General features: G+C 36.5%; 1 protein-coding gene across 1 annotated transcript in view; it reads left to right on the forward strand.

Moving 5' to 3' along the window:
* ARSB (arylsulfatase B) overlaps positions 1 to 24089 on the forward strand; it is a 61582-nt gene that overhangs the window by 24098 nt on the left and 13395 nt on the right. Inside the window, exons 5-6 of the mRNA XM_063180489.1 lie at positions 6126 to 6369; positions 14063 to 14133. Coding sequence (XP_063036559.1) covers positions 6126 to 6369; positions 14063 to 14133 — 315 coding nt within the window. The remainder of the gene's footprint in view (positions 1 to 6125; positions 6370 to 14062; positions 14134 to 24089) is intronic.

Consider the following 24089-nt stretch of genomic DNA (forward strand, 5'->3'; position numbering starts at 1 on the left):
TCATCTCTGCAGAATGGACAGTGCAGAATGAGTTGAAGTTAAAGACAGTTTATGTAAATGATGAGTATGTTTGTGAAGTATTCCTACTGTCTGACTCAAGTAGTGAGCAGGAGTGATTTTTTTTTTTCCTTGTAAGGGGACTTATGGGTAGCTCTTTATTATTTGAACAAAAAAAAAGCAAAATGAAGAGAAGTACTGGAGTGAAAACTGCTTAATAACAGCCAAATACAGTGCTGGATGAATCTTTGGAGAAATTCCAGGAAGCCCTCTCGGAAGAGCTTGTCTAGAACAATTTGCCAGGCATGTCAACGGGACTGTGGGGTGTAGCTCAGTTGTGGTTCAAAGAAGAATGCAGCAACCTGAGTGGTCACAAGGGAGACAAAAAACATATGCTCTGTTAGGAAGAAAAATAAAATTCTCTTTCCTGTAGTGTAATTGAAACAAGGCCTGGTCTTTTCAAAAATAAGTATCTGTACAAGACAACACATTGTTTCTTTTGGGGAAAAAAAAAAGGCAAAAAATTCTAATGTACTATTTATCACCTTTAAGCTACACACTTAAGCCCTATCTAAGACTTTACAAACAAACCAGCCAAGGAATATCTTTAAATGAAGACTAATTTCTGGTCTATTTGCAGAGAAAATAATATGTCTATTCTAAAGCATTAATGTGATGCAGGATTGTGATCAAAAGCTGCTGAGATAGCATGTGCAGGCAGTAGAAGTCAGGAGGAAGTCGCTTGGCCCACATGTCCACATGGTAGAGAAGCTAGGGTGTTGCCTATGCTGTATTTAGGTGGTCTTTGGAAGCTCTTATTATTGTGTTTGCCCACTATCCAAAAAATAAAACATAAAAGTCTCTTTATAGCTTTTTAGTAAGTTTTTCATTCCACTGCATAGGCAAGAATGGATTTTTTTTTTTTAATCTGAACAACGGGGGGAGATTAAGCTTATTTTATTAGAAAGCTGGCCTTACACGGTATTACAGTACTTGTTTTCATTTTGTTTCTTTTCCTAAAAATAACTTTCAAGCCCATTGATAAGTCCAAACTGAATTTCTCAGAGAAGTGATCTCTGGTGCTTAAACAAATCTATTAATGCTGTCAATATTGCTCTTGAGTTCAGTAACTACTGTGAATTTTTCTTGGCAATGAATGCATGCAGGCAAGAGATGTTCATGATCCTGGGAAGGGCATTTGTCAGAGTTTGTTCTTAAATCAACACTTTTACCTTTTTTTGGTTTTCTTCTGTCTAGTGAGGTACAAATCCCATATAAAGCTTTCCCCATAGTTGTGAGCATCTATTTCCAATGGTATCTTTAGAGTGCAAAGCAGACTGTAGCTTCAGTTCAGGGTAATTTTGTGAGAAAGTGAGTCCATCCAAAGACTTGAATGTGTGCTTTGTTAGTTATTGCTCTCAGAATTGATGGTTTTTATTGTCCATCTCTTCTTTAAAGAAATCTTATTCATTAAACTGCTTGCTAGTTACACACATCCCACATCACTGTATAAATACGCTGCTAGTCAAAATGTTTGGCAGCTGGCAACTCTTCAGAGAAGTATTTGGGAGAAACAGAAGGCCTCGCTGTATAGTTTTGTTTATTGATTCCCTTAAAAACTCCTGCAAAACATCTCTTACAGTTTAGAAATTACAGATTTAGCAAGTTAAACTCTTTCTCATGTATGTGACAATGAATATTAATTACAAAAGCAGATGTTTGTGAGAAGGAACATTTGCCTTCATTTTTAAAGTTGTATTTATATTCAAGACACACAAGCTTTACTTTGCATCTGATTTTCTTATGTTGAAAGGTTTTTATTAAGTATAGTTTTTAAAGTAACCCTTCTTCTTCTTTATTTTTAATAAGAGAACCACATTAGTTTAAAAGGCAATCACCTGCATTTTAAGAATAGGTTATATTCTCTGTTTTTCTGTGTCGAAAATAAGTCCTATTTTCACCTAATTTTTCTGGGATGGAGATACTTTGTGACATATTTTTGTTGTTTCTGCTTGTTCCATTGAAGCTGGTGTTGATTCAGCTTTGTTGGAAACTACCTTTTAAAGTAGCCAGGATGCTTCCATTGCTCTCCTTTATTCTCTTGTTTTGTCATTTACCCAGCATATGTGTGCTGTGCATTTTTTCATTGGTGGTGCTGATGCGTGGTAAAAATTCTGTTTCAGCCCATTCTTGTATTAGTGAGAGTGGCTTTTCCTCATATTCTCATTTGTTGCCACAAATTTCAACTTGTAGAAGCAAATTCAGTGAGAATGGAAATAAAATTCAATGAGAATGGAAATAAAGCATCTAGGTACCCCCTTCATTAAAATAATACATAATAGGAGTGATTAATGCTGTGGGAAACTATGGTAGCTAAACATCTCTCAAAGCAAGCCAAGGCAAACAAGGAATAAAGCTTAAAAATGTGTGATTCTTCTGTTAAAGAAAGAGCTGCATAAATTTGCTATATAATACTTATGTCAGGTGGCCTAATTTCTAGGTACAGCCTTATTCACTCCCCTTTCATCATTTCTTCAGGGACAAGAGCTGGTTAGTTTTATGATTTTTAATACCCCTAGTGTGTTGTGGGTACTGCTGTAGTCTAAACAATGTTGATGTAATTGCAAAAATTATTCTACAGATAAGAAAAAACATACATTCACTACATTTTCCACACTATTTCAGAATTTTTAATGAAAATCATATTTGATATTTGTCTCCAGCAAAGAAATAATGAAGTATCATGCCTGGGGGAGGCTTGTGTTTTCAGCTGAAGTAGCAAGGCTGAAACTTTAATTCTAAGCAATCTTATAAATTGGGTCCACAAGGTGTAGGTAGCTTAATTCCAAAAGCTTTGCTCTGGAGACTGTCTTCTGACATAAGATAGGGTAAGTCATGGAGAGAAATGGTTACAAAAATGTATGATAAATAGTTCAGAAAATATTGTTTTGAAATGGATTTAGAATTGGATATGAAGCCAGTGTAGAACATGAAGGAGCAATGATTCCATTTGTCTCACAAACAGGTGGATTTTTAAGTATGTGTTTTAAACTAATGTGAGTTTCCACTTGGACTTGGAATTATTTCCATGTTTGAGATGGATGGGTAAAATAGCATAAGGAGTTAGTAAGGAATAACTTATTTGGGAGAAAATGAGAATGGTTGTGCTTCCACAGATGAAGGATCTGTCTAGCCAGGAACCCTCTCACTATGGCAATTCTTCGTGGCACTTGTCTAGGAAACTTTTGTGAAAACTTGCAAATCTTCAGCATTTGTGGCTGAAGAAACTCCTGCGACTGAGGTCATGTGTTTTCATATAGGAACTATATACTTTTTTCAACTTTAACTTCTTCCCTGACTTTCTGAACCCATGCAAGCTTTTGGCATCTATATATACATCCACAGCTCTTGATTTAGAGGAAATGTACCCGAACACACACACACCGAGCTGATGCCCATCTTGTCTCTTGCTGTCCAGACATTATCCTGGAGGTAAAACCAAGATCCCAACAGCAATTACAGTCCTGAGTGGACTTTCTGTCAGGTCTGTACTCCATGCAACCAGTCGCTTCTTGTTTATTCCCTCTCCCTTTATTGTTCAGTAGTTAGCTTAATATTTTATTAATACAGATCCTATTGGGGTCTTTCATTGTTATGTAACCAACTCCTCTTTAACAAAATGTAGGTATTTGAAGTCCTTGATAACATTTCAGACTATGTTGAAGGTGTTGCTTACATGCAAGCTGCTAGTGACGCATCATTTACGTTCTGCCTACCTAGAGAGGAAGCAGACCTTAATAATCAACCATCCTTCTCCCTCCTTCAACACTTTCTTGATAACTCAATCAAGAAATTACGCAGGAAGGAGCACTTGAACATAAATTCCTAAGGAAGGAAAAAGTAATGTTTTAGCAATGTGAGAATGAGCAACCAAATTAGGGGGATGAGCCTTGTTTCATATGTTCATTGTTTTTTAATTTGCATATCAGATCAACTATAAAAACAATTTTTCTCCCTTTTCTTTTAAACTTGATATACTATTAATAAAAGATACAAATTTTATTCAGAATGTATGTTAGATAGACTCCCTTTATCAGGGAAGTTATTGTGTAGAGAAACTGGCAGAATGTGAATGTTTTTAGAGAAAGCAAGGAAAAAGTAAGTAACATAAAGATTTGACTGGAACCTGAGAAGTGCAAATTTCTCTCTCCCTATTCTTCAGAAATACCACCTACTTCTATAATTTCCTTGGTACTTTGTTGCTGATAATCAGGAATTAGAAAAATTCTCTTGTACTGCTATTGAACAGACGCAGACAGTGAGCAGTTTGTGATACAAAGGAGGTATGTGAAATGTTTAAGTTCTGATTCCTCTGTATGTCCAAACTCTGCTCTATTACAGCGTGCCTGTATTAAAAGTCGAATGCCTTTTATTCTAAGGCCACCAAAGGTTAAAACCTACTGAAAACTGTCCCATGAGTATCTCTGACAAGAATTCCTGTTTACATTACGATAAGAAGGAATTGTTGAAACTGATTTTCGTGGTCTGACATAGTTCTTTTTTACGTTTTTGTTGTAACCAGCAACTGCTTTAAATTCTCAGATCTCAGAGCTGAACATTGTTGTGCAAGAAATAACAGTAACAGTCTTCATTAATTTCTTTTTAATCCAAAAATGCAGGAACATGGGCAACCCAACTGGAAACTAGTTGGGCCACAGGATGTTTAACACTTTTCAAATAAATTTTTTTGACAAGCGCTTCATTTAGCTTAGGCTTCTGCCTTTCAAAGTTTTCACAGATATCCGTGGTTTATTCCCTTGTAAAACAAAAGTGCAGTAGAAAGATGTGGGGGTTTACCTTGATTCCTAATTAAAAATAGAATTTCAGAATATACTGAGTTGAAAGGGGCTTGGAAGGGACCCACAGGCACTATTGAGTCCAACTTCTTGCCCTGCACAGAACCATCCCGCAGGATCACACCATGTGCCCAGGAGTATGTCCAAATGCTTATTGAACTCTTGTCAACCAGCAAGATAATTTTGTTCTGGTTACAGTGAAGTTCTTCTGTAAGGGGTTGGACTTCTTGTTTCTTCCCTGAAATTCAAGTTTTTTAATTAGAAAATACAATACAAACCTGTCAAATTGTATTGAATGTCAGTTCAGCAAATATTATTTGAAGTAATTTTCACCTCATTAAAATAGAGGAAAATTATGCTTTACAGAATTGCCAGCAATGACACTTCTGAGAACATAACAGTGGGTTTAGGCAGGAACAATTGTATAACAGTACTGATGTAAATTCAAAGAATCATTACTCTTAACTTCAAGGATCTGGGTTTTATCCTAAGCGTGCAAGCTTGGTCAGAGAGAGTTAAAAAGGAGAGCATACCCTGAGCCATCTTGAATTCATGTAGATATTTCTGTAGTCGTGGGGATTCAGCTTTTTCTGTAACCACCTTATATGTTATTCTCACCAAACAAGAATTCAATTTCTGACTCACTTTAGTTATGTTAGTTTAAATTAATTTCATTAGGGCTTTATCATTCTGTCTGAGGAGAAGGAAGCCCTGTTTTGTCTAACCTTATGTGTAGCTGCCTAAAAATATGGAAAACCCCCTGCTTTTAAAACTAGGTGTGTGAGTATTGTCCTGGGACTGGAATAACGGGTTTCTATTTTAAGCATAGTATACTGCTTTGGAAACCAGTGTGTTCTGAGTACTAAGGATGGCATTGATAGCAACTCTTCTTGTGATCCTTAAATTAGTTGAAACTAAATGTTTGAAGTCTTTGGTTCTGAAGGCTTTGGATACCTAATGGTGTTTTGAATCATGGTCAGAAGTCATTCTTAGCACAGTCTTTCTAAATTCCTGTCTTCTAGTGTAGGATAATTTCTGCCTAGTGATAGCTTTTCATTGATGTAATTTGTAGGTGTTAAAGTGTAACATATGTTTGTTGCTTGGCCCTGAATGTTTGACATTATATGGACACCTAACAGCAGTATGCAAATACTCACATGACACAGCTGTATTGTGAAAATATTTTTTTTTCAAATGGATAAAAAGGTGTTGTGGGGAGGATTGTTCTGTTTCTTTCTTACCAAGAATTCTTTTTGTTTATTTGTTTTTCAGATAATGGAGGACAAACTTTAGCAGGGGGGAATAACTGGCCACTGAGAGGGAGAAAATGGACCCTCTGGGAAGGAGGAGTGAGAGGTGTAGGCTTTGTTGCAAGTCCTTTGCTGAAACAAAAAGGTGTAGAAAGTCATGAACTCATCCATATCTCTGACTGGCTGCCAACGCTGGTACACCTGGCCGGTGGACATACCAATGGCACTAAGCCTTTGGATGGCTTTGATGTTTGGAGCGCTATCAGGTAACTTTCATGTCAAATCACCACGTCATCATTCTGGTATGAGAAGAAGTTAATCAGCCCAGGAAACAGAACTGGAATGGGAGGGAAATATAACCTGTTCATTTCCTGTAAAAGAGGGAAGGTATAAATGCAGTCAATTGTGCTATCTATGAGAGAATTATCCAGGTAGCAAATGAATTCTGGTTGCAGATGCAAAGCCTTCATACAGCTTTAACTTGGTATTTTGAATTTTTCAGTATGAACACAACAGCTCACAGGCATGTGTACTTCTTCAAGAACATTCTGTGATCTTGAAGTAGGCTAACTGATTTTGCACAGCATAGATTACAAGTTAGTAAATTTTATGGATCAAACCTGCTCTCTACAGAGCTCAGTTAGGTGTGTCTGCAGTATGCATCTGGAATTGGACATGTGGGAAATCTGTGCAGACATTAAACTCACTGAACATGGATCTCACTTTGATGGTTTGTTAGCTCAGTACAGGAATTGTCAGGCTGGCTCACAGTGTAACCATTTGCATAGACCTGTGTCATGCTGTCCAGTGTCTTGAAAAGCCTTTGAGATCGAGTACAAAGTACACCTGACCTGGTTCCTGAAGGTTGTGATGGTGTGACTGATTCAAGCAAGCTGAAATACTCAAAAGCACAGTGCAGACATGCTTAGATGACTGGAAAAAGAGGCAACATAGCTCCAGCTGGGTTATTTCAATGTTCTTTTATTCCCCTAAAAAGGATTACAAAGTCCTTAAAAGCTAAGTTTCTGCAGAATTTGAAAGTTCTGTGACCAGCCTTTAGTTTTGCAAAAATTGTGTTGGTTTAAATTCCTTTGTTTCTTCATTTTCTGTGCTACATATAATGTATGCATTGATAGAGCTAAATCCTGTTCTCTTCTTTTTAGAGGATATATTTTTTAGTAGTTCTTTGAATATAGTTTCAATTCACATAAAAATAATTAGGATGGAAAGTTCAACACTGCTAAAGCAGAATAAAAGGACTAACAATTCCATTTCCTACACGCAATTCAGTTGAAGATTAGTGTTCTGTTTCTTTTGGTAGCCTTTGCTCTGCTTTTATAGCAGGTAGATCATACTATGTTATGTGTGTTATCACCTTTTGTCCCCTTCTTTTTTTGTGTGTCTTAGTATCCTAGACTGGGAATTGCTAGAGTTAAAAGCAGTTCCTAAACAAGCATGAGCAGGTGTGCTGTCTGAGTTAGGGACTGAGATGCGAAATTGAGAGTTAGAGTAGGCAGATTTGAACCCATGTACCCATCCATGGATCAATCTATATGGATCTTGGAATGAAAATGAAAAGCAAAACCAAACCATACCCCCTACACCTTCCCAGAACTAAACCCTATGTCTTGAGTTCAGAATTGGTTTGTCTATACCTGTAACATTACCTGTTTGAAGCTGGTAATCTTGATTTAATTCTTAGTGTTGCCTGTGTTTCTAAAGAGCTAAGGGGTGGTTTTCTGCAGTAGCTGGAGTTTACAGGAAGCTCATGGCCTTGTGCCCAGGTGTACTGTGTGGCTCTCTCCCAAGTGGAAGAAGATAACGATATGTATAATTGAGGCCAAGGATCATTAACTGCCAGGAAGGAATGGAGACTCCCATCCAGCCAGAAAAAGTAAAGTCTTTTACTTTGTTAGTGTTTCTGTGGGGAAACTTTGCATCAGCAAGATCCAGAGTACACCTACACCATAGACTTTTCTTCCAGCTACCATTAGAATTCCTGCCTACTTCAAGTTCAGTTTCAACCATGTATTTTTGCAATGGATTCATCTTCTCAGATCAGGTTACATCAGCAGGAGAGTTGTTGGGGAAGGATAAGTACAACTGTGCCAGCACACTGCTGACATTTGCATTTCTGTCTTTGTAAAGGGAATGAATGCAATCTTTACTGGCACTGCCAGGGAACAGGTGACTACCAGTGTTTTTGGGTGGGTCAAAGAGAGGGTCTCTGTCTAGACAGGTAACAAGTCAGGTTTTCTAACTGTTAGGCTATTCCTTGCCTGACCTTGCAGCCAAAATGTCAAATTTCACATGATTTTCCCATGTAATTGGGATAAATGAGTATATTAAATTTCATGACCATAATTCAAAAGGTCACTTGAATATTGGATAGCAAACAATAAAGGCATAGTGCCCTTTTGGTGATATCTGATGAAAAGCTCAAATATGTTGTTTTTCTGGGACCAAATGACTCACAGTGAATGAAATCATAACTTGCTAAGATTCTAACTCATTTGAAAAAGGAAAATTAATCACTGTTTTACATCTCTTTTTTTTTCAGTACAGTCTAATATAAATAAATGCATAAGCTTCTTGTGATTTTTTTCTGGGGGAGGACACTTTAATCCTGAGCCTACTGGTTCATATGTGTGTAATCAAAAGGAAAAAGATCATAAAATTGGAACCTTGATTTAGGTATTCAAAAGAATATATGGGATGGTGCAGATATTATCAGGACTCAAAAAATATTTAATCTATTTCAGTGATCTCTGTCTATTAATGATCAGTATTTTAAAAATGAGTTCTTAATATGATGTTCATTTAATACTAAAAGTGTAATCATATCATGCAAAAATAATAAATCTTATACTACTGAAAATAGCTATGTATAAATATAATATACTATAGAAATAGGAATATATATTCAATAAACAGAAACTCAACATAAATTTTTAAATGCTTTCTGAAATTCTAGACCAAGATGAACTTTCTGTCATGACTTTAAATGACTGGTAGTCCAAATTGGGAATCACATTAACATGACAACAATTAATATTAAGTACTTGTAGTGCAAAGTCTGCCCAGCGAAACACAGAGGCAGAGGATTTCAAGCCATCCACCTGGCATCCCCACACCATGATGTTTGTGAACCCATGGGCCCAGCATCTGTTGCTGTGGTACAAAGGTCCAGGGATGCCAGGTGTGAAGTCCTTCAAGCTTCTTCTGTGCTCTTCGTAGGTTTGGTAACTGCACAGGGGTTCCAGTCATGCCTGTTTGTGTCCTTTTGATACTGCATCTGTGTCCTGCACTACCTCTGTGAGTCCCTGAGGGCCATCACTGCTTAGCTTCCAGATGCCCCTGTCCAGTGGAACTGGCCTCGATGTGCTGGGGCTGTGCTGACATGCTGGTCTAGGTTGTCATTAACATGGGTTGTTACAAGAGCCCTTTCCCTGCTCTCATGTCTATGATGTTGTCTTCACATGCAGATTTTACCACTCTTTCTCCATCCATACCTATCTTGGACTATTTTTCTCTGCAAAATTTTGTTGCAGCATGTAATTAAACCAGTACTATGTAATTTTTATTTTCTCCAAGTACATTTGAAATGAAGTGTAACTTCCTCTTTGATGTCTTTCACTTCTTTTTGCAAATAACTTAGCATGATGTCATTGTGTCAACCCACTTTTAGATAGCTGTCAGATCTTTCCAGTCTCAGGTATCAATATTTTATAAAGGTTCATAAATAAATAATAAATCATAGTATATTTCCCTACTATCTTGCCTTAGGTTATCATGGGTAAGATAACAATATAGCTCTAAAACCCTGTATGTATTACAAGTAATTTCTGAAAATATGGTGATAATATCGCTGATAGATTTTACAAAAATGCATTTGAGAATAGCAAGAATGGTATTAAAATGCAACCAGTCAAGGGGTCTAAATTGTACTGCATATTTCCAAGCAAGTATCACAAAAGGCAGTTGCATTTTTAAAAAACATCTGTTCTCCAGATGCTTACTACTCTATTGAAATAAAGACACTTGGCAAAGTAGTTTTTCTTTGGTTGATACATTTTTTTGATACATCTTTATTTTCAGCACTGAATATCTAGTGTGTCCATGCTCAGAGAAAGTATTTATTTTGCGTTAACAGAAAAATGTAATTGTAGACCACATGACACGGTATGATAGCCACTGAGAGATTCAGGATTAAATACAGTACAAGTAACTATTATTTTCTCAAAGCTTATTATTAAGCAGAGAGTTTAAAGTCTTATATATTTTGTAAGGCAAGTTTTATAATGTTGAAATATCTTTTATAATGTTGAAATATCATAACTGATTGGGTGGAGTAAATGAAGTAAGATCAGCTTGAATTCTTCTCTACTGAATGGGAGTATTTATTTTAGAAATCAAACACCTGTTTTTAAAAAAATCGTTGTGATATAAATTAATACAGAAGAAAGAGCAGTGTAAAGCTGAGAGTATGTTCATTTCCCATATACTGAAATATAATCATTTTAGGAAAACATTAAAAATAAGACCTAGAGAAAATGACAAGGTTATAAAGACTCAGATTTTGCTTAGTGACACTGAGAATGTTTTTGTGCAAGACAAACACACTTACCCTGAAAAACCTTGGATTCCTTGCCAAGGACACCTTCTGGCTGTTTAAAAACAAAAGCAAAAGATTGCTTGTAGATCTTTGTTTGTGATCTCTAAGGAATAATAAGGCTTTTGGTATGTTTTAAGAACTTTGCAAATCAGAAGAATGAACTAGCTGATTCTCATACCATCACTGAAGTTAGGCCACATGCTTTCATTAAGCTGTTCTTACATAGAGGACTGTTTTGAAAACCAGCAGCTTTTAGCTATTTAATTAAATAATAAGGACATATCTTAATTATTCTACCATCTGACAGGGTAGAATAATAACCAGACAATATAAAAAGTTCCTTATGTTTAGGGGGAGGGATGACGTATTAGGATATTGAAGTCTAAAAATAAATATTCTAAAATTAAAGCGTTGTTAGATATGGTTACCCAGGCAGTTACTAAAATACAAAGGCAGGTTTCCCTAGAGAATATTATTGCTTTGTTATTGTAGCTCTCCTGGCTAGACTATATTCCTGATGCAAAATACTCTTGCAGAACATCTGCCAAGGTGAATCTGTAGTTGCATTTGTCTCTCTGGGGGGTTTTGCAAATGGAAAGGAGGGCAGAGTTAAAGCACTTCCAGGGAAACGGATCTCTTTTACAGGCATAAATTTCCTATCTGCTGTCTCCGGAATGTTTTTTTTCCTTTTTCCTGATGTTTTTTGCTGTGAGGCAGGTGGTGTTTTCAACATGCAATGCCAAATTCTTTGGGTATTGTTTTGTGATATATGCTGGTTATGAATATCCATGCTCTGTACAACAAGAATTACTGGGGTAGCACTCAAACTGAAAAGCAGTGCTGTACCATTGTAGTAGCTCCATGGAGCTTAATGCAGTGACACCATAAGCTTCAGGGAGTAAATCTGATGATTACATATAAATCACATCCAAGGTACTAAGAACGGTATTCTATCCCAGAACAAAAATGTATTCAATAATAATGGCAACTGCTGCATGGAAAACTTACATTAATACAAGTATAATCTTTATTTTTTTGCATTCTATCAGCTGTAATGTAAATAGCCATGTTTAGTATATAATATCCACTGTCCATGTTAAAATTTATAAAGGAAGTTACCTTCAGTCTGCTTGAACACTATGAATATATTTGGCATAATCATAGACTCATATGGAATCATAGAATAGGCTGGTTGAAAGGTCATTTAGGCCAACCCTCATTGCTTTAGACAGGGACATCCTCAACTAGATCAGGTTGCCCTAAGTCCTGTTCACCTGACCTTGAATGTTTCCAGGGATGGATCATCTACTACTTCTCTGGACAACCTGTACTATTGTTTCACCACCCTCATCATAAAAAATTTCTTTCTTATATCCAATCTAAATCAACTGTCCATCAGTGCAAAACCATCACTGTTTGTCCTGTCACAACAGGCCCTACTAAAAAGTCTGTCCCCGTCTTTCCTGTAGGCCCCCATTAAGCACTGAAATGCTGCTGTGAGGGCTGCCCAGAGCCCTTCTCTTCTCCAGGCTTTACAAGCCCAACTTTCAGCCTGTCCAGAAAGGAAGGTGCTCCAGCCCCCTGATCATCTCTGTGGCCTCCTCTGGACTCCCTCCAGCAGGTCCCTGTCCTTGCTGTGCTGTGCCCCCAGAGCGGATGCAGCCCTGCAGGTGGGGTCTCAGCAGAGCAGAGCAGAGCAGAGGGGCAGAATCCCCTCCCTGCCCTGCTGGTCACTCAGCACTGTGTGAATACTGAGCAGCACCGTAGGAATACTGAATATATAGAGATGAGAAGTAAATAGGAGTAAGTTACTTAATTGTGCTGTATTTGACTCTGGTAGAAGATACTGGGTTACTTAGCATAACTCTGGTGGTTTCTTTCTTTTAAAATATACTGGAAAATGTAGATACAGCTCAGAAACTGAAAGAAAACCTGCCCAGTTTTTGCAGTTATTGCAGAGTCAATCACAGGCTATAAATTTGAAACCTAGTTTAACTTTTGCTCACTGGTTCTTGTTACTGTTACCTATGAACAGATGGTGAAAGGCACACTTGAACACATCTGTCAATGGAGCACATAGAGTTTATTAAATCTAAGATAAAATTTGTTTAAATAAGGCCAAACCTTCTTAAATTAGGAGTGTGACTACTATATACACTTGGCGGGGCGGGGGGCACGGTTAGCCTTTCACCCACACTTTGGGAAAACCCATTTTTGTGGCAGTTTCTATACATTGAATTACTAAAATTGTAGCTTAATGAACGTAATTCCTCTGTATTAATTACAATACTATATTACATGAATACATTTAATCTTTTAGTTCTTCTTGATAGTTTGGTATTCCCTCAAAACGTATCATCCAGAAATGTTTTTAGAAATGTAACAGAAAAATATTATTTTGTTTGCTACTGCAAAATTTAACTTACAGGTAAATACTGTTTAATAATATACAAAATAACTATAAAATAGTTAAATAGTTAAAATAACTATAATTTTTCTTATGTCTCCAATGAGTTTTATATTACCTGAGTTATTATTCTTAATTTCAGGAAGCTTAGGCCCTGTTTGAGTTTTTTGTGTCTTAAGTTAAGCTCCTTAATGAAAGAAAAAGCAATTTTAATTATTTGGAAATTTTTGAAAGGATGTATTTAGGTTCACTGTCAAATAATAAGTTATTGTCGTGTCCTTGTGTAGACATGTTTCTTTCTAATTATGTCTTCCTACTCATGTTGCCCTTTATAAGGAGTAAATTTCATTTACTCAGTTTTTTAGGTATGGGATTTACTTAGGTAAGAAAATTTATGGATAAGTTCAGAGGCTTATTCCTCACCATCTCTATATACTGAATGGCTAGAAAATGAAGGATTATTTTCTTTTTTAACACAACAAGATTATATGTATCTAAATAATCCTAGTGACCTCAATTAGAAATCAAAGGCGGTTTTCTCGTGGGATAGCAATGCTTGTGGTGTATTTTATGCTGGAAGCCATAACGCTTCCAGCACTTGTTCAGATAAGCAGAGAGCATAGCAAGTGCTATGCCAGCTTATGCTGTGAAATTTGACTCTTAAAATTGGTTTTTGTAAAACCCTGCTTTGGTAGGGCCAATTCTGTACTCAGTAAACTTATGAATAATCTAAATAAACACCACTGAAGTTAAGGAAAACTTGTAGAGGCAAAGGTTGTTGCTGCTCAGAAGGAGTATTCAGATTAAAGTTGATAGTAATAAATTCGAAGTTATGAGCTCACTCTCTATTAAGATGACAAAAACATTAAAATAAAGGATGCAGAATCCTAATAAGCTACAGAAGGTGATTAACCTTTCCTTTTGAAATCTCTCTTAGTGAAGGAAGACCTTCTCCCAGAGTGGAACTGCTGCATAATATAGACCCCATGTTTGTGGACGATTTCCCATGTGAGTATGCTGAAGATTTATTAAACACACAGTTTACCTTCTGAACACTTCTTGTTTCCGTAAGTGAAGTATTTTCTTCCAGGTGAAACAAAATACAGTAGGATGCTTTTTTTTCCTAAGTAAATAGCCTTAAAATACAGAAACATCATCCCCTGGATGGTGTACATTCTTCAACGTGATCAGCATGGGCTTCCTGTTCCATAGAGCTCTGAAACACTGCTGAGTAATGAATAAAGTACTTTGGAACATGGAAATGTTGAGGAGCAGCTGTGTGTCTGAGGTGCACAGTGAGGCACACTGCCAACAACCCTTTCAAAACCCTCTCTCCAAAGTTCCAAATGAACTGCTTGCCCTAATACATCTTGATACAACTGTATAATATGACCTTGCAAATGGAAAGCTTGAGTTTGTGAGGAACTGAGAAGTTCCAAGCTGTGTGATTGCTTTTGTTCCATAATCATGTGGGTTGGATCCCTAATGCCACAATCACATGAATTGGAGCTGAACTTTGCTAATTCTGTAGCTCTTTTTCAGCACCATCTGTTTTATGATTCAGCATTACTAGTTTGCTAAGGCCTACAAGCTTTTCAGGCAGACATTTTTTTTAATACAGAACATTGGAAGAGGTCCCTTCCAGTGTTTTTATAGCATTTCTGTATTTCATTATATGAAGAAGTAAATCCAGGCAGAGAAAAAGCAGTGCAATGGAGACAGCGATCTGTTGCCTACGAGACAAATACATGTTGTGCTGCAATAACTGGATGGAAATGGGTAAGATGGCCATGTGCCATGCACATCTGGTTCTGTGACGCTTTTCTGAGAAGGAGCAACATTGTCCCTATCTAATGCTGACTGGGCAGCCCTGCCTGCAGATAGTTCCTACATACTGATTGAATTAAGGTGTAGCTCCTCCAATTTCCCTTCAGAAAATGCTCAGTGAGTCACAGAATTCCTGTACAATGTTATGCCCTGGTGATGTATTCTCAGGCCTACTTCAGAGACAGTATTTTCCTTGTGGGAATAGCCTGTGATTGAGTTGCATGAATAGACAAATTCCTGGATTAAGCAGATGGGGGACAAGCAAAGGAACTTTCAGGAACCTGAACTCTTAGGAAATGTGGCCCTAAACTGCTTCCATGATGCAGTGCTCTGATGATCATTCACTGTTTGCTACATGTATTGTGTCCTTAGTTGTGTGCATTGTGTGAAATGTGGGCGAGTGGGACTGGGGGTCAGGAGCTGTAGTTGGTGTGACTCTTTTCCTGCATAAGATGCAGTTTTGAAGAATCAGGAACAGAGGAGGTTATATGCATGCCTGTAAATTTACAATGTTTTTATGTGCCTTTCAAAACTGCAGTAATTAAAAACAAAAACTGAGCTCTTTGCCAACATGTTCTTATGCACCATATAGAGTTTCCCTGTCTCTTCTCAGCACAGGCCTATTCTTTCAGCAAATTACTTTGTGCCTCCTAGTGAAATTATGCTTTGTCATATAAGGATTAAAATTTCTATTTAATAGGCCTGAGTTCTATTTAAGACTGAGTTATTAGGAGTAATTGGATATGTATGTAAGTCAGCTGATTTTTACTTGCTGTCTGTTTTTCATTTATTGAAACTGAATAGTAAGTTTAGAATTAATATCTAGAAAAATTATGCTAGTGTCTCTATTATGAATAGATTAGTGAGACACAAAACTTGGAATATACAAGGATTTCAGATTTTCAGCAGTCATAGTTCTCTTCATGTTTTGTTGGTTTCCTTTTTTTTTTTTTTTAAGTATCTTAAACTGTCCATGCACTCTTTATGTCACCAAGATGATTAACTGTGTCACTCTGCAGTCTTGCTCTTTCCTTGACTGTTTTGTTTCCATGTCATAACTTTTTTGACAGTGGAGTACTCTTTTGACTGTGGTGCTAAAATGCATGTTTGCAGGTTTTGCTGGGTTCTTTCTAAACTCTGGTTTATGCATATTTTTCTCTTGTCCTAGTCTGCTTTGAAAAATCACATCACCTAAATCATCTGATGTCAGATGAAATATTGTTATTATTCTAATACTTTCTTTTTCAATTAAATATCAAGATTCTGTTAAATGTAACCAAAAAAGGAGTTTTCAGGTTGTTGTGGTTAATCAGGCAAGAAGACAGTACTGTTGTAATTGGGCAAATGTGGAGCATTAACTTACTATTTTACCTGCACTCAGGGCAAGTTCAGTGTTCCTGAACTCTTGAGTGGTTTTGTCTATAATGTATACATTCTTTCACCATAATATATTTTTATTTAATGGATGCATTTATCTTCATCTCTATCAGAAAAATATTATTTTATATATATATAAATATAGTTAGTAGCATGAAAAATGGGATGCCTTATGTAATTAATAGGGTTTTTAAACTGAAACAGGAAAACTGAGCTTTGTTCTGTTCAGATTTTTTTACACCAAAATAAGCACTTCTTCAAGGAAGAATTTGTGCAAAAGACATTAATTAGTTTAGTGACCAGTCAACTGTTACAGCCAAATTTTCAACAGCATGTTAAATTAAAGTAGTAAGACGCGATGTCTTAATTGCAGAGCTAGCAATGTCTCTGCTGCTGTGGTCTGTTAGCACTGACCTTGGGCTGTGTGTTTATTTACCACTTGTGGGGTAACAGTGTATATTCAATTTCTCAGACTGAGCGCTGGTTTCTGATCTCTGAGCATCAGCTGGGCTTACTCCAGCAGATCTGATGAATCTGCCGATCAGCATCTGCTTACCTTTTTTCAGGACCTGATGTTCAGTGGCAAACACTGTAGCCCTGCAGTAGTCTTTTATCAAGTACTGCATTTGTTAATAGTCTCCTATTGTTAATAGTAAAGAGCACAAGAGGAAAAACACTGTAAAATAGTTTGTCTGCAGTTCCATTTTACAAAAAAATGCTTAGGTCTTATTTCACTGACTCCTTCAAGTAGATCATCTTTTTCAGAAGGCAGACTTCTTTCATTGAAATATAAACTTTTCCTGTGGTCTGACACACATGGACAGTGTTTTAAACTTCATTTTTTTCATCTTTAGTGCTAAAAAAGGCAATTCTCTCCCTGGCCACAGACCTTGCCTGTAGCCTCCCTCTGACTTGTGGCAGCCCAGTGGAGTGGTTGGAGTTAAAAGCAAATTTTTCTCTTTACAAACTGATCTGGTTTGTGGTGCAGACCTGCAACTATGTACTCACGTAAGAGCATACAGTGGAATAAAAAACTAGGATGTGATCTCCAAAACTAGGATGAAAAGAGGGTGGGTTGTGGCCTTTGGTATTTACAAAGCCTCTCTGGTGGTGAGCTATTGCAAGATGGCCAGCCTGTCCTCTCCCTTTCCTCTATCCTTCCTCCTTCACTTGTGTTAGATGTAGAAATCACATGGTAACAAGATGATTTTTCTGCTAGATCAGCTTTCAGATTGTTTTGGGTAGCCAGTCAAAAGAGGAGGAAAGGTTTCTACCACATCAGTGAGCTGAATCAACCTGCCCTGTAGCTGTGTGACGAGCAGCAGAGGATCAGTGTGTGGTTGGTAGCAGATAGAGGGTCTGGCCACAGGACTCACTAGCTGAGATCAGTTCTGACCACATTAGGAACCTCAGCCAGAGGCAGTAGTTTCATGGAGTTCAAGCTAGTAGGCTGCTGCTGCTACCACAGAGGATATCCTGCCTCCCACAGTGCCTCACCACTGCTCCCCTTTCTCGTGGGTCACCAAAACTACTCACAGAGCTGGGCTATGAACCAGGTCAGTATACTGGTTCAGATTTTAATAATCCGTTTTTTCCTCCCTCTGGATGTATGCTGGATAGCCAAATGCTCATTTTGGCACAAAGACTAGAAGGAGTTTTGAGGGACAAGTGAGACTGATTCCTTTGGCTCTGAAATTAAACCCTGAGGTTTCTGTTTCATGATACATGATTAAGTGATCCAACAGGTTTCTCCTGGGGATGAGCTTTACCTTCTCCCCTCCCCTTTCCCAGACACACACTCTTGGTGCTTATTTTGCATTCATTTTGGCACTTGGATACCTCTGTGAACTGATCCAACTTGCTAGCCTGGTTTTCCTCTGTCATGTGGGTTGAATCTGCAGTTTGGAGGGGCTGATGGATGCCAGCGGCAACCCAAGGTGGGGCAAGGAGGGTGTGTGGTTGGAAGAGGGGAGGCAGAGGGGGAGGCAACCCTCCTAGTCTGGCTGCTTCTGGAACAAGAACCCCATGGGGAAGGAGTGGGAAACCACATCTTCTGGCTGAGCCTTGCTAAACCAGTCTGGTGAGCTCTGCAGATGGAGCTGGACCCACACACCTCAGAGATGGTTGCTTCTCTCCCTCCCTACTAAAAGCCATTGTGTTCATCTTTCTGATTGTTTCTTCATCACACTGTTGATTTTTTTCAGAAGTGATGAACATACATCTCAATTGCCTGATCTCAGTGGAGACTTGTAGTTTACTAGAGAGTTCACCATTATGTAAATTTGCTATGAAAAATTTACTGTCTTTCAGATTTGGGTCTGGAACATCCATATTTTCTGTTAGGTTTAAGGATTCAGTAGTAAAATACGAAAATTAAAAACAGAAAGCTGAAATTATGTTCAAAGTATAATTTTCTCTGTAATGTATAGGTTAAGAAAGCACAAATACAATGCATAAAGTAACCTAAAAATTGCATAAGTAAAAAACCAGATTTACATACATTTGAAGAGAAAAGAATCAAAATTGTTTTGTCCCATTTTTGTGAATTTTTCCTTAAAAATAAAAACATAGCCAAGTTTTTGATGGTTTGGCAGCTGTGCGGATGACATCAGCTCCTCCATTGGGAAAGATCTCATCTTTTAAACAGCCTTATGGCATTTCATCAAGTTTTGGTGATTCAGCTAAATTAAAACCCAACTGGTTTTAAGTCTCAGTTCCCCTAACTGCTAAACCAAACCTATTTTTGACCACAGTCATTGCTAGATGGCCTGTCTTGAAGCAGCATTGAAACTTTATATCCCACAGAAGTCAATTTTATTTTGAGAATCAAAACTAAATGACATGCTGAAAGGAAATGTACCCTTTAATTCAGAGTTGTTAATCAGAATCTGTCAGTACACACTGTATTAGCTTTAATCTGACTTGCTAAATTTATTAATAAATTTGGTGACTTTCACAAAATCTTGTGGACTACATGTGTAACATCACTTTCTCTTCAAAAATAACTTGAATTTATTTAAATTAGAAAGATGTATTCAAAATAAATATCTTTTGGGTGGCATTGGATTAGGCTGAAAAAACTTTTACCTTCATTTAAAACTCCAGACTTAACCGTAAACTAAAACTCAAAGGCATAATTACAGTGTGGATTACTAATTGTAGTCAATTTATTTAGAAGATATGTCTATTCAGAGGGAGACATCCAAAACAGAGAACTTGTAAAAACATTTTGTGATTTTCCTCCAAGCCTTTATTTGCCTAGAGCAAAATTAATCAGTTTTTACATTGCTCTCCTTGACATTTGAAAGAAGGCATTACCTCATATATTGCGCTAATAATTGCCAAAATAAATGATTGCTTATAAAGGGCTAGATCTGCTCTATGCAGAATGAACATATAATATATTACAATAGGGAAATCTTTTCTCTTCTGGTACTGATATGTCATTTGTGGATATTAAAATTGTATTATAATGCCTGTAGCATTATGTATTATATCCATACATATACGATGATGATTCATCTTAATTAAGGAGTAGACACTCCAGGGTCCTCTATGTCCCATTTATTACTCATTTTGGCCAGGTAAAAGATGATTCCTGAGAGTTTGTAGGACAGAAATTACTTTTTCTCCAGTTTTTTTACTGATGATCTAGGTTGTTTAGAAGTTTGGGCTGTGCTTCTGCATTGCTTTGGCTCTTAGCCCATCTGCATCTTAGCATGAGCCATCCATCTCTGCAGTATTTAATATTAGAGGGTTGCATGTTTGGTGAGCCTAATAAATACTAATGTCCATGTTTCCTCTGGGATGTAGATAATCTTTTTTAGAATTTCGAAATGTTAGGTCACTTGATTAGGTGTGTAATGCAAGTATCATGACAGTATCAATCCAGAAATCCCTCTAAACTGCTTTTTTATGCTTCATTGTCTTCTATAATTATTTGCACATAATGCTAGCATTTTATGTTTTTATGCAAGTCTTGATGTAAATGGTAGCTTACATTTTTCAAATTAAATATCTCTGAGCCTTAAACCTGAAATATTTTAACAGAGCACAGGTTGTTAGAGTAGCTGTTCAGTTCTTTTTACCTTCAACACAGCATTCTTACAGTGATGCAGGGTGTTTCACATATAAGGCCATCACAACAGGACTTCTCTTCAATAAGTCGTAAGTTCTGTACAGTCAGTAAAAATTTGTTTCCTAGAAAAAGTAAGATTTTGATTTTTGTTTCCCTTATTTTCCCATTGGAAGTGAAAGTTTAACATTTCCTTTTTCTGTCTCTTTTTGTAATGTTTAACATTCTAGACTATAATTAAGTTTGTTCTTTTTTAGAATAACTTTCTTTTTTTATTCTGTGGTTATCTAAGAATGTAGTAACTGTATAAGTGATTCACCTAGCTGATGTGCCCTGGGAGTTTTTGCTGCCCTTGATGATTCTGGATTTAACTCAATTGTTTGTATGGTGTGGTATTTTTGAAAAGAAATAATATGTTCTAAAAGAGAAGGTGAATGCTTGAAATGTCTACTCTTGTTGAAGTTAAATATAATATGTATTTTGAAAGGTGAGATACTGAATATGATATTCTAGTATAAATCTTTCCTTTGGAATCAAATGTTGCTATGATAAAAATGACATTAGAAGTAATAATACTAGATCTAGATCTTCATAGCATTTAACTAAGTGAATTAAGATAGGTGAGCTTCACTGTATAAGTTTGTGTGCAGCACAGCTCTGCTCCTTGTCAACAAGATGTCAGGAAGTTATAGTGTCTCACGGCTCATCCTCTTTTTTTAGATCAGTATTCTGTTCTTTCTCCCAAGATTAAGGTCAAGGCTATTCCTCAAATGTTTTTATTTTATAAAAATAAGAGAAAGACTCAGAGTTTTGTAGAAAACCCATTATTGCCATAAAGCAGCGAAAGGTCACAAAATGTCTTTCCTCAGTGAGGTGCAAAGCCCTTTATTTCTTTGTTAATTCATTGTCACAGTGTAGGTTGGAAGAGCTCTTGACATTTCCAGAGTTTCCTTTTTGAGGTGAAATAATTGCTCTACTCATCATGGTTCAAAAAAAGATGAATCAGTACGAAGTACCTACATGCAATGGTCTTGTAAGCTCACAGAGTCATCTGCATTTCAAAGTGGCTGTACCAAGATTGTTCTTCCTTCTGGCATTATTTCACAAACTTTCACATTAATTAAGGCATCAGAACTACAGATACTTGTGTAGCTTCAGAAATGCACCTTATAAATGGAATAAGCCAATATAAAGGTTCTATTTCTATAACTGAAATAGAAAAATAACTTTCTACTGTCTATGAGCTATCTTTCAGACAACACTGTAGAATAAGTATTTTATTCACTACAAATATGAAGGAAAAATTGTCGGCTTTAGAAGACTGAGCAGAAGAGCAAAAATGAATTTACTTTATCTGGGTGAAGACATAAAAGTGTAGATGGAAGAAGGTGCCTCAAGTGACTTCAAGCCTTTTCAAAATATGTGCAAGACCTTCTTTCTGGTGAGGAGAATTTTCTGTCTGCTGTAGTATAGACAGTCATCTAAACCAGCAATCCACTGACTGCAGCAGGCCTAGAAATAGCTGCGAAGGACTTGTTCCGCTCTCCCTTTGATAAGTGTTTGTTTTATATTGTGAAGAGGGAAAATGTTACTTAATTTAACAGTGCTATTCAAAGCTACCTTGTAATTTTGAGCTTTGATTTCCATGAGATTTTTTTGTCTTTGGTGCTTCATAAGAAGGCAAAAGTCTAAGAAGCACTAATGAATATAATAATTAAAGGTTTGTTAATGTACAACAAGCAGTGTCTAAACAAAAACAGTCTTTTCCCAAACAAGATACTCTTATATATATTTTCTTTAAAACAGTCTAAGTGACCTGCTGGGGCTTTCATATTTAACTTTTCCACTATGTTTATGAAGAGTCTAAATGTGTATTTTTGTGTGTATTTTTTGAAAATACAGTAAGTTCTAAATTTTGGCTTTATTGAATGTTACGATAAGTATCCATAACATTTTTTTCCTGCCCGTTTCTCCATCTCTTCCCATTTCTCCATCCCTTCCCAAGATTTTACTTGTGTAAGTAAGAGGTAATTCAGAGACAATACGATGAAGTTGGTTCAAATCATATATCCTATGAAAGAATATTTCCTTAGAAAGAACAGTCTATACATTTGTAACATTATCCAACAAAATTAAAAACAATTGCTGCATTTTTGTGAAAAGTTACTCTAATTTCATTTTTGAGTTCTTTGACTGAGATTTGCTGAAGTTCAGCAGTTATTAATAAAGGCCTTATGATAATTTGGAGGGTATCAAACGGATCATAGTGAGACTGGCATTTTTAGCCAGAGCTGATTATACTTCGGTTGACTGAGCAGTCTGCTGGAGGGGAGCCAAATTCACAAGCTAAATCAGCTGCTGGAAGAATATGAATTGTATTAATGCTAAGATAACAGTATGCTCTTTGCCAAAGCAATAGGGAGAAATTCTTAAAACACCAGAAGGAATTTGCTTTGTCTTGTGCATTTCTTGATGAAAACTAAGTGACAGGCTGCTGCACAGAATCAAGTCTAGCAAAAGGTAATTCTTGTCATGAAGTTTCCTTTGTATAAAAGGCTAAAACTAAACTTGCAGTATAGCACCACCAAATTTATAGTTAATACAAGTGAAACACAGTGCAGAGTTTTCTGTTTATGGTCAAGGTAAAATTTTCATTGGGGAATTTTTTCTAGATGTGTTAAAGACTTTTTCTGCTTCTGTAGCTGTAGAGGAGAGAAAGTTATAAATGGAGAGTTATAAATTTTTGGAGAACAGTCATGTGTCCTCATGCTGTTAGCAAACAAATATGGCATTTTAAAAAACCTTATGTTTATAAATAAAGATATATGAAGTCCAAGTTTATCTTCCAACTGTAAAAAATATTAACTGTGACCTTTGTCTTTTAGCTTTTCTATTTCTTCATAAAATTTTCTTTGAAAATGTAGTCTTATCTTGTAGGTGAGAAGTTAATTCATCTGAGTGGTTTAAGATTTTAGGGAATTTAGTAATAAATTATATTACTACATTAGAGAGAGTCCAGATTTTCAGGCTATGTAAGAGACTTGATTCAATATTCATAAGTGGAAATGAAAAATGTAGTACTTGCACTTCTCTTGATATTGTAACCTGTGGTCTAGAATCTATAATAGAAAACTTCAGTCATGTTCAATATATTGTTTCCTGAAATTCAGAAGGGAAAAAAGTATCTCATGTTCATGAGCATGTTGGTGCTTAATTAAAAACATAAAGCCAAGAAATTAAAACAGAATGGAAATCCATTGGCATTTGTGACACAATTTGTAGGTCCATACTACTTATATTCTGTGTGCAGATGAACAATGTAGATGGTACCAATTTTTAACTGCTGAAGTGGCCTTCACTAGAAATGGTGTATTATGAAATCTATTTCTCTGATCTTTTGTTCCTTCATTCAGCTCTCCTGCAACATTTTCTCTCTTCCCCAGATCCAGGTACTTAAAAACTGGGAAATACCAAAGGAAATCCGGATTTTTTTTTTGTGTACCATTCTGGTTTTTATGGTGTAATGTAGAGACCTGGGATTTAAAGTATTTGTAAAGTATTTGTAGACTGTCTGCAAATCAAACTGTAGGCCAGATCACTTGCAAATGAAAACCACACTGTGCCTACAGAATATTTTGCTTCTTGAATGCTTCAAAAACATGTATATCATTGAAGTAAGATTTAC

Source organism: Melospiza melodia, chromosome Z (genome assembly GCF_035770615.1).
Source record: "Melospiza melodia melodia isolate bMelMel2 chromosome Z, bMelMel2.pri, whole genome shotgun sequence".
Lineage (NCBI taxonomy): Eukaryota > Metazoa > Chordata > Aves > Passeriformes > Passerellidae > Melospiza > Melospiza melodia.